Raw genomic sequence first — 11,893 nt, forward strand, 5'->3', positions numbered from 1 at the left:
CGCTGCGCCCCGTCGCTCGTGCCGGTGCAGAAGCTCACGAAGAGCTCCATCTTCTCCGACTCGCCGCCCTCGTTGACCACGTCGAAGATGAACTGGCGCTTGGACTCCTTCACCTGCGCGCGGGACGGGGCGCCGCGGGGTGAGCGCGGTGGGGGAGGGGGGGCGCGCCGCGAGCATTCCCCGCAGAGGAACTCGTTTCGTCCTCGCACACACTCCCAGACGGAGGGGCTCTCATCCGCGTTTCGCAGATGAGGAGATGGGGGCCTAGCGAGTCGCGTCCTGGGGGTGCCGCAGCTGAGAGGTGGCAGACGACTCGAATTCCCCCACAGGCTGGCTCCAGAATCAGTGGTATCCGCTCCTTCGAGAGACGGAGCGTAGTGGTTGAGGGCCAAAGTTCCGCAGCCCGCCAGCCTGTCTGGGTTCCAGTCCTGATTCTGCCACCGAGTAGCTGGGCGATTTGGACGGAACTCTCTGGGCCTCAGTTTCCCTCTCTGGAATGGGGGGGGGGATGGGGATCATCGTAGGACCTCAGTTACAGGGTTGGGGTGAGGATTCAATGAGTTCATAGATGCCGAAGGATTAGAACAGTGCCCGGTGCCTAATAAATGTCACATAGTGCTTCGTGTTATTATATGGCTGCAGAGCACCGGAGGTCCGCGGCCGCGGGCATGGACTCTTGACCCGAAGGAGAAAGTGGGAATGGGAGGGGGTGAGCAGGCAGAGGTGGGTGTTTGGAGGAGTAACACTAAGCGAAAGAGTGTGCACGTGGGCAGCACGTGAGAGGCAGGAGGTGGGGGGGGGGGGAGGGGGGAGGAGCTTCCCACCGCATGTACAGGAGTGTGAAGGGCCCGCCGTGAGCCGGGGCTTCCTGCGGACGCGGGGATGCGGCAGACATCCTGGGGCAAGGATGGTGCAACCACCTTTGTGCCAGATGGGAGGTGGTGGGGAGTATGCAGTCGTGTCCCAAGGGACACAGGCGACTGTGCAAAATGTCCAAGCGTCCTGTGGAGTACGTGAGGGGGCACCGGGGGTTAAGGGAGGAATCGCGTGGCAGTAGGGGAGGCTGTGGGGAAGCATGCGACCACCTGGGGCTCCAGTGTGCACGTGGACGTGGGCACACAGGTCAGCCACGCAAGGGCCCGGGGCCCGAACCGGAGGGTAGTGCCGTTGTGGGCAGTATCAGGGCACGTGAGGCAGGCATGAGTGTGCAGGGGGGACCGGAGAGTCAGTGCAGTAAGGCCTGGAATATGAGGACGGGGTTCAGTGTGGAACATGAGCCCAAGTGGGCTCCAGCCAGGTGTCAGACAGGAGGGGCCCAGTTTATGAGGAGGGGATGGGCGTGCGAGCCTCATGGGCTACAAGTAGGAGATGGGAAGGGGTGTGCAAGAGCATGTGGGAGGAACATGCAGGTGAGGAGCAAACGGGAAGCGTGAGTGTAAGGGATGTGCAGTGTGTGTGAGCAGGAGGGCCACCAGGGCAACAGAGGCAGGGCTGGAGGCTGAGGGTGTGTGAGGACACGTGGGAATGGGGGGGGGGGGAGAGAGAGAGAGAACAGGGAATGGGAACATGCAAGCTAAGTGGGAGGTGGGCTGGAGGCCTGCCAGGGCCACACGAGTGTACTCTTGGGGCAAGTGAGTGTGTAAGCCACATTCAGACAGTTGTGGGCAGGCACATGAGAGGCTGAGATGGGGCACATGAGGCCAAGGAGTAAGCCTGGCCATCGGGGACACTCAGGGGCTCTTATGGGTGAGCCGGAGGGTGGTCGGAGTGTGCATGAGTGATCGTGGGCACGCCAGGGCCACAGAGAGGGCAGGCGGGGGTGAATATGTGAGGGGTGGGCAACCATATGGTGTGCCAGGACTTATCCTGGGGGCGAGCGTACAAGAGATGTGCACCCACATGTGGACTCCAAATAAACGGACATCGTGTGACAGGACCTCAGAGGGCACATGGGGTGACTGGTGAGGGGCAGACCAGCATGACAGGGCATCCCAGAGCCCCCAGGGTGAGTGTGCAAAAGAGTGGGCACGGGTAGGCCAGGACCGAGAGAAGGCCCAGGGGCCGGTGGCAAGGTGAGCAAAGGGTGTATAACCACGGATAACCAAAGTGTTCCAGTAGGCGACAGTGTGGGTGTGGTTGCAACAGAACTGTAAGGACAAGCTAGAACTCCTGGGGTGAGCGTGCAGGTGGCAGGCACGGCGTTCAAGCCTGCGAGGGCACAGCGACGCTGCTGCATGTAGGAGGGGTGTACATCGCCGTGTGGGCTAAATCTACAAGAGGTGGGCAGGGGAGACCCGGGGACGTGCAAGGGCACAGCAGGGCCCGTGAGTGTGTACAAAAGGGTGGGCATGGGCTTGCATGAGCAGAGCAAGGGCCCTCAGGACCTGCACAGCGGATGTACAAAGCGGGTACACGCTTGTGGGGTCCCGGCGTGCGAGGAGCATGCGCCGAAGCCCGAGGAGGCAAGCATGCACGTGCGCAGGCCTGCCCACCTGAGGCATCTCCCACTGGGTGCGGTTGGTTTCCGAGATCTCGAAGTAGATACGCTCGATGCGGCGCGAGGCGCCCATGATCTCGATGCGGCCCAGGTAGGGCCGGAAGTACTCCAAGATGCTCTCCGCCAGCTCCAGGAAGTTGCGCAGGCGCGGGTCGTGGGGCACGTGCTCGGACAGGTTGGTCAGCAGCACCGCCACGTTGAAGCCGATGTCGCGGGCTGGCTCCTGGAAGCGGTTGGCGAACTCCTCACAGTTGATCATCTCGTTCTCATCCGCTTCGGAGCAGGAAAGCAGGAACTGGATTTCGGGGCCCGTGAACTGTTTCTGGCTGTCCATAGCCTGGGAGTGGGCAGGGGTGAGCGGGGGTAGGTCAGAGGGGTGGCCTGGGGAGCCACAATGTGGACTTTTCGTAAAGACAGAAGATTCCAGAATCGCAACCAGCACCCAAGGCTGAAACCCGGCAGTTTGGCACAGACAGGGCTGAACCAGCCATTCAAATACCGAAATCGTGCATTTCCGCAAAGCTGAGCCCCCATCCACTCCTTTTTCAGAGGTGGTAAGGTGTGAATTGACGAAACTCAGCTCTTGTGTAGTAATTGGTAAAGAAACGGTGCCCCAGGCTCTCCATGTGGCATCCTGGTTTGCCCTGCTGGCCTGCTGTCTACCCTCCCCACTTGATGGCACCTGTGGGCTACACCGGAGGCTCTCTGGGACCCTGTGGCTGCAGCTGGGTCTGTCCAGTTGGGGTCAGGGAGCAGGAAAAGAATGGAGCTGCAGCATTTCCCTCCCTGGTTTCCTCCCTGTGCTGGCCGTGTGCCTCCTTCAAAAGTGAGCAGCCCTTGGAGGTAACTACTCTCTCCTCCAGGCCAGCCCCTTGAGGCTAGGGCCCGGCTAATACTCGCCACCCCCGCCCCAAACCTTCCCCAAGGCCCTTTTGTGCTGTCCCCACCCCTTTCCAGCAACTACAGGATGGACGGACGACACAGTGGGGGGCTCTGAATTTCAAATGGGAACAGTCATGTGCCCGTCACCCCAGAAGTAACAATTGGTCATGCTGACACGTTCTTCAAATTCTACATACTTAAGAACTAAAACACTGCAGGTATGATTGGAGCCTTCCGTGCAATTTTGTTCCATTCCCCTCCCCCCACCCCAGCCCCACCTTCTCCCAAAGTAACCCCTATCCTGGAGTTGATGGATCCTTCCAAACACGTGTCAATACTTCTACTATCTATATCCTGGCATTCTGTCACAAAAATACATAGGATCCAAGGGGCGTGTGGGTGGCTCAGTGGGTTAAGCGCCAACTTCCGCTCAGGTCACGATCTCACGGTTAGTGTGTTGGAGCCCCGCATCGCGCTCTGTGCGGACAGCTCAGAGCCTGGAGCCTGCTTGGGATTCTGTCTCCCTCTCTCTCTGCCCCTCCCCCACTTGTGTTCTGTTTCTGTCTGTCTCTCAAAAATAAATAAAATGTTACCAAAAATAAAAAATAAAAAAATACATAGTATCCTGTGCACTTTTTTAATTTAAAAAATTGCTATTATAATCCTGTAATTTGAAACTTGCTTTTTTCACTCAACTGTATATTTTCAGGATCTATGCATGTTGATATATGGATCAAACAAATACATTTTTACCGCTGTGTGGTATTTTTTTAAAGTAAATGTAACACTATATATTCTCCTGATGGTGGACATTTAGGCTGTTTCCAGATTTTTACTTTACAGACCCCACTTTCATTGAACATTCTTGTGCTTTGATCTCTTATGTCCTTTTTACGAGAAGTTCTCTGGGGCACTTTTTCAAATGTTTTGACTGCACCCACAGTAAGGATGCATTTTGCAGTGTGGCTCAAAAAAAAGGGGGTTCATGACACAATTCTGACTTTCGCTATGCAACACTGCAGTGTTCTGTTTTATTTTTAAAGATGCTGGTCACGACTTAACTAAATGAATTTCATGCCCCACAGATGAATTGCAGCATGCAGTTTGAGAAATTCTGCTCTGGGGTATGAACAGAAGCGAAATTTTCTGGCTCTAAAAAGTGCTTTGTAGCCAAGAACTTTTGCAAAATGCTTTCTAAATGAGTAACACGCTTTGCAAATGATGAAGGGTTCTAGAAACCACAGAGCCTGGAGACATAATCACACAGGAACTCCTCACCACGTACCTTCGCCCCCCCCCCCCCCCCGCCTCCTCCCCTTATGATGCGGAGTGACACTGTCCCTCTTAAAACGCCCCCTCCCTGGGGGGGGGGGGTCTGGAATTTCATCCCCTCCATTCAGTCTTGGACTCTGCTCCTGTGATCTGTGGCTCTCTTTGTCCTCATCCATTTGAACGCTCCCCTTCTTTCAAAATACCTCTTTTCTCTGATTGTTATCAGTTTCCTATGCCGGAGTCCCCCTTTCTTCCAGACTTCTAAAGGTTGGGGGGCACCAGGCCTGGAATCTGCACCCCTTTCGTGAGATGTACACTCCCCACGGAGATATTATTGAGGCCCAGGGCTCTAAACACTATCCCACACCGATAACTGCCCAGTTTCCGTCTCAGCCCTAACTTCTCCCCGGAATCCAGACACTGAACAGCTGAAGCCCTACCTGACATCTTTTTGTGGATCTCTACCCTAACCTGGAAATGGCCCAAACTGAACTCTTGATTTCAAAACCTCTCCTCCCACTGTCTTAGCCATTTCAGGAATAGCATCGCTACCCACCCAGCTGCTTAAGCTAAAAATCTTTGAGTCACCCTTCATTCCTCCTTTTTATCTTACCACCCACACCTGATTCATCAGCAAATCTGTCAGCTCTGCTTTCACAGATCTAGAGCCCACACACACTTGCCCCCTCCCTGTCCCCGCACCGGTTCTGTCCCCCATTGTCTCCCACTGGCCTCTCACAGCAACCTCTTCCCTGACCTCCCCGTTCCCCGTCAAGCCACTGTCTGTCCCCACACACGGCCAGGGGAAGCGGATAAACATCTAAGGACACGCTCCTCCCCGCTCAAAGCTGTCCCTTGACTCCCATCTCATTCACGTTAAAAGTCTGAGTCTCCCCTGCAGCCAACCAGGCCTTGCGTGGCTTGCTGCCTCCCACCCCTTCCCTGTTACCCAGCAACAGCCCTCTCCGGTCACGCTGGCCTCCTTGCCACCCCTCTGGTTCCCACCGTGCAGCATTTACACTCCCTGTCCCTTTATCTAGATGTCACAACCTCCCCCACCTCCACATGGTACATTTCAGCTCTCAGCTTCAATGCTTTTTTTCTGGAAAGGCCTCCCCCGATCACCCCGTTTACAGGGTTTACTCCACCCATGCTCTCCCACATGCCACCCCGCTCATTTCCTTCAGGCTTCAGATTATAACCCGGAATTATTTTGTTTATTTAGTTATTTTCATCTGCCCCTTCCCACTGGGCCATCTGCTCTGAGGGTGGGATCTCTGTTTTGCTTGTTGTTACACAGAGTAGATGCTCAGTACATATTTGTCAAGTGACCTTAGCATCCTAGAAACAGAGAAGAGTTTTTACCTTTTATAATTTTTGAAAATTCCAAAGTCCTTTTAAAAATCCTGAACTTGCTTATTATTATTTTTAATGTTTATTCACTTTTGAGAGAGAGAGAGAGAGAGAAACAGAACATGAGCAGGGGAGGGGCAGAGAGAGAGGGAGACACAGAACCCAAAGCAGGCTCCAGGCTCTGAGCTGTCAGCACAGAACCTGACGTGGGGCTTGAACTCACGAACAGCGAGATCATGACCTGAGCTGGAGTCGGACACTTAACTGACTGAGCCACCTGGGCACCCCTATTATTATTATTTTCTTTAATTTTTTAAATATTTATTTATTTTTGAGAGAGAGGGATGGAGCGTGAGCAGGGAAGGGGCAGAGAGGGAGAAAGACACAGAATCGGAGACAGGCTCCAGGCTCTGAGCTGTCAGCACAGAGCCCAATGCGGGGCTTGAACTCATAGATCGTGAGATCATGACCCGAGCTGAAGTCAGACGCTTAACCAACTGAACCACCCAGGCGCTCCACCCCTATTATTTTTTAAATGTTAATTTATTTATCGTGAGAGAGACTGAGAGAATGCAACCGGGGGGGGGGGGGGGCAGGAAATTCCAAGCAGGTTCTGTGCGAGGTCAGGACAAAGCCCCATGTGGGGCTCAAACTCACGAAACTGTGAGATCACGACTTGAAAAGTCAAGGGCTGGACACTCAACCGACTGAGCCACCCAGGTGCCCCTAAACCACAAAGAAACTGAAAAACATGTGAAATACAGAGGTTTGTAAAGTGCTTGGGAATCACATGATGCTTTGTGTTTAGGAAACATATTTCCTAAAATCTAAATGGTCAAACTTTTAGAGAATATTGTCATTTTGCAATCTCGCAAGCACTAATGTGTCTGCGTGTCGAACATCAGGAGCTGCTGACCTCACCGAAGGAGAGATACCAGGAGAGGACGTGCCTCCTGAGAAGCGTATGGTGCCCCGCAGAGGATGTGCTGGCAAGGCAAACAAATACACCCAAACGTGAGTCTGATGGGCTTCTTGACCCAAGTCTCAGTTTACAGGAAACACAGGGGAATGAGGAACATGTTACATGACACTACAAGGTTGCTTCAGCCAGATCAAAACTGTGGGAAACTCTACAAACGGGACAGGCACTTTATAATGACAGCCAAGGGCCACGTGCGACTGCTGAGCCCTTGGATCACGGCCGGTGCAAGCTGAGATGTGCCGAAAGCATAAAATACACACTAGACCTCAAAGACTCAGCATGAGAAAAGAGTTTAAAATATTGGATAACTTATTCTATTGACTACATGTTGAAATAATGTTTTGGATGTACTAGGTTAAATAAAATATATTGTGGGGGCGTCTGGGTGGCTTCAGCTCAGGTCATGGTCTCACGGTTTGTGGGTTCGAGCCCCGCGTCAGGTTCTGTGCTGACGGCTCAGAGCTTGGCGCCTGCTTCGGATTCTGTGTCCCCCTCCCTCTCTCTCTGCTCCTCCCCCACTCACACTCTGTCTCTCTCTCAAAAATAATAAACATTAAAATTTTTTTTTAAAAAAATGTATTGTTGGGGCGCCTGGGTGGCTCAGTCGGTTAAGTGTCTGACTTCGGCTCAGGTCATGATCTCACGGCTTGTGAGTTCGAGCCCCGCGTCGGGCTCTGTGCTGACCCCTCAGAGCCTGGAGCCTGTTTCAGATTCTGTGTCTCCCTCTCTCTGACCCTCCCCCATTCATGCTCTGTCTCTCTCTGTCTCAAAAATAAATAAACGTTAAAAAAAAATTTAAAAAAAATGTATTGTTGAAAATGACCTTATGAGTGTCTTTTTACTTTTTTAAAGCATGGGTACTCGAAAAATTTAGAATATGTATGTTGCTCACATCGCGTTTCTATCAGTGGGTGCTCCTCTAAAGGACCAAGAACCTGGGTCTCCAGCAGATCAACTACAAGGCAAAGAAAAAGTGCTGGAGAGCAGTAGATAAAAGGGGGTTTAAAGAAAGATCAGCCAGGAGCAGTGGGTGGGCCTCGTTTGGATCTTGGTTCAGAAAATTTTTTAAATTGTATGTGATATTTATGAGATTGGGAAATGTGAACATGGACTAGATATTTGATCGTTTAAAAAAGAGTTGTGGATATTTTTTCTTTCTGTTTTCATTGTTTCCTTTTTGGTTTGGAGTTATAATGACATGGTGGTTTGTTATTGTAAAAGGAAAAGGAATTTTCCTTATGAGAGAAAAGCGTTTTAAGCCCACATATTGTACAATTACATTTATATGAAGTGTCCTGAAGAGGCAAATCCATAGAGACAGGAAGTAGATTAGCAGTGGCCAGGCCCCTGGGTGGGGGAAATGGGAAGTGACCTAAAGGGTACAGGGTTTCTTGTTTGGGGTGATTAAAATGTTCTAAACTTAGATCGTAGCTATGGTTTGCACAATTCTGTGAGTATGCTAAAAAAAAAAAAAAGCCCATTGAATTGTACATTTTAAATGGATGAACTTAGGAGACACATACAAAAATATTTCCAGACTAAAAAAAAAAAAAAAAAAAGAAGGAAAGGAAAACCTCAAAACAGTACTGACCAAGAATAAATGAATAGCCTGAAATGTGTCTTCAGTCACCAGAGGGGGCTTTCTAAACTGTAGGAGATGCTTTGGAATCTGCCGAGTACTTATCAACGAAGACACGCTTTGCCAACCGTGCTCCATCAACCACAAAGAACTTGGGAAACCAGAAAACGATGCTATATTTTAAAAATGCAGATCCACATGTGAACAGAAATGCAGAAATAAACATCCGGAGAGATGTAAACTAAAGTGGATGACGGTGGCAGGCTTTGGAAAGGTGGGATGAGAACAGGGTTGGGGGTGGGGGGCCAAAGGTGACCTCAACCATAGTGGTATGTGCTTGTCTTATCTATTTCATGAAAAATTAATAAAATATTTCAAATGATTTTCTACATGAAAAGCAAAAGTGTTCTGCATGGCCAAAGCAATGATAATAACACCACGAGCAAAGTCCAAAGACAAATGACGAGCTAGGAGAAACAGGTGCAACTCCGACCACTCACAAAGTTATAATCAGCCTGATAAGAGTTCTTAGAAAGCAAGAAGAAAAACACCAACCTCCCAATAGAAAAATAAGCCAAGGACATGGTCCGTTCACCGAACAAGTGACGCAAAAGAAATAACATAAAAAGATGCTTAATTGCACCCATAACTGGAGGAATGTGAATTAAGACTGCACAGCAATATTGTTTTTCACCTATCAGATTGGCAAAAATCCAGATATTTGACGATGCGGTCTGGTGGCGAGCCTGTGGGGCAACAGGCACGCTCACATGCTGCTATTGAGAGGGAAAAATGGAGGGCAAAAGTTCTCCAAATGACAAATGCATTTACTCTTTAACCCAGAAATCTTTGGAATATTCTTAGATACAACTGCACATAAAAAATGATGTATGTACAGGGGCAATTGTAGCCAGCACTGCTAGGGGTCCAAATGGAGCCTTCCTCGGCGCACTTACTCCCATCTGCTGGTTATCTGCAGTACAAATGTACAATATCTGGGCTATAAACTGTACCTCTGTACAGTGTACAACTCGCACAACTATCCATGGCAGCCCTGACTACAGCATGAGTTGTAAAAGCAAAAGACTAGGAACAAAGCAAGTGTCTGTCAACAAAGAATAATCAAATAAACTATAATATATACCTAAAGTGGAATACTTAGCACCTGTGAAAAGAGAATGAGGTCACTCTCTGATCTCCAGAATATATTAAGTGATATGGACCAATGCATGTAGTTCACTGGCTGTTATGCAAGAAAGGTGGAGAATAACAAAATTGGAAAAGAACAACGCAAGGATGCAAAGGAAACTAATGCTACTCACGGCAGTGGGGAGGTGGGGGGAAGTGGGCTGAGAAAGTAGGAGTGAGACGTCCCACTCCATACCTTGTTCCATTTTGCTTTTTAAGTCATGTGAATGTATTATTTATTCCAAAAAAAAAAACCCAACGCACGTTTAAAGTTACGGATTATAACTCTGTGAAACCGAGAGGATACTGAGCGGTAAGATGTGTACATCACATCAAATCTTGTTAACGTGCGAACCTCTGAACAGTCAACAGGGATCTTTACCCGGTTCATTTTTTAAATTCACCTTATAACTCAACGTCTGTACCCATTTACCAACCTCTCTCTGTTTCCTCCGCTCCCAAGCCCTTCACGCCACTCCCTTTTCAAGCCTCTGCTTCTACGAATTCAATTCTTTTAAAAGATTCCACGTATGCCCTCACAGTTCATCCGTGTTGTTGCAAATGATAGCCTTTCCTTCTCTTTAAAGGCAGAAGAATACATAATAGCCACTGTATCAGTCACATGCACAGGTAATTTCCATACCTTGGCTATTGTGAACGATGCTGTAACAAACGTGGGAGCACAGAAAGCTCTTCGAGATAATGGTTTTATTGCCTTGGGATACACACCCAGTGGCGCTGCTGGATCCTATGGTGGTTCTATTTTTATTTCCTCAGGATCCTCCACACTGTCTTCCTCAGTGACTGCACCCATTTACATCCTCACCGATGGTGCCCGACGGTTCCTTTTTCTCTATATCTTTGTCCATACTTGCTCTCTCCTGTCTTCTGGGGACTGGTTCCTCTCACGGGTGTAGCTCACTGTATGTCTGATTTGCCCTTCCCTGACGATGAGTGACATCGAGCACTTTTTCACGTACCTGTTGGCCATTTGTATGTCTTCTTTTTTTTTTGTAAGTTTTATTTTTAGTTATTTTTAAATTAAAAAATGTATTTTAGAGAGAGTGGGAGAGAGGGGCAGAGAGAGAGAGAGAGAGGGGGAGAGAGAGAGAGAGAGAGAATCTGAAGCAGGCTCTACGCGCTCAGTGCAGAGCCCAATGTAGGGCTTGATCCCACGACCCCGGGATCGTGATCTGAGCCAAAATCAAGAGTCAGAGGCTCAAACGACTGAGCCACCCAGGTGCCCCTGTATGTCTTCTGAAAAATGTCTCTTCAGGTCTTTTGCCCATTTTAAAATTAGGTTAAAATTGGTGACTTGAGCTCAGGTCGGGATCTCATGGTTCATGAGCTCGAGCCCCTCCCTTGGGCTCACTGCTGTCAGTACACATCCCACCTCAGATCCTCTGCCCCCTCCCTCCCCCTCCACCGCTCATGCTCGCTCATTCTCAAAACGAAAAATAAAAACATTAAATTCAGTTTCTTTGTTTTGTTCTGTTTGCTATTGAGTTGTGTAAGTTCCTTGCCTGTTCTGGATATTAACCCCTCATCATATATGTGGTTTACAAACATTTTCTCTCTTTCCATAAATTGCCCTTTCGTTTTGTTGATGGCTTCCTTTTCTGAGAAGAATCATTACACGATTACATGATGTGTATTTGGCTCCTGCATGGTGCTTCTTGGTTCTCTCACTGACTGGGACTCTCTCCCTGGACCTGCGTCCTGAGAGTAGGGCTGGGACTTGCAGCCACGAGCTGGAACCCAGGTCACGTTCACTATTTGTTAGACTAGCTTAAGGGATGAATCTGTGCTCTGGAGACAGACTGCCCGAGTTCTAACCCCACTTTTTGTCCGTCGTGAGCTGTGTGACGCGGAGAGCACTCACTTCAGCTCCCTGTGCCTCAGTTTCCACTTCTGTAAATGAGGATAAAACAAGACCAAACTAAACAGTCCTTACCACTTAGGGTCGCTGTAAGGACCGCATGAACTAACTCATTGGTACACAGGACCCGGCCTAAAGTGAGAACATGATAACTATCGGCTCTTCTTCTGGAAGGTTGGAGGGCTCAGGAATAGCAAGGATTAAGAGGCTGCAAGAGGTTGGCGGGGGGGGGGGGGGGGGGGGGGGGGGGGGGGGGGGGGG

At 49.8% G+C, this 11,893-nt stretch overlaps 1 protein-coding gene across 1 annotated transcript in view; it reads right to left on the minus strand.

The window, feature by feature from the left end:
• Nucleotides 1-11,893, minus strand: part of RYR1 (ryanodine receptor 1) — a 112,497-nt gene that overhangs the window by 12,863 nt on the left and 87,741 nt on the right. Inside the window, 2 exon segments of the mRNA XM_049622333.1 lie at nt 4-113; nt 2,493-2,834. Coding sequence (XP_049478290.1) covers nt 4-113; nt 2,493-2,834 — 452 coding nt within the window.

Source organism: Panthera uncia (genome assembly GCF_023721935.1).
Source record: "Panthera uncia isolate 11264 chromosome E2 unlocalized genomic scaffold, Puncia_PCG_1.0 HiC_scaffold_19, whole genome shotgun sequence".
Lineage (NCBI taxonomy): Eukaryota > Metazoa > Chordata > Mammalia > Carnivora > Felidae > Panthera > Panthera uncia.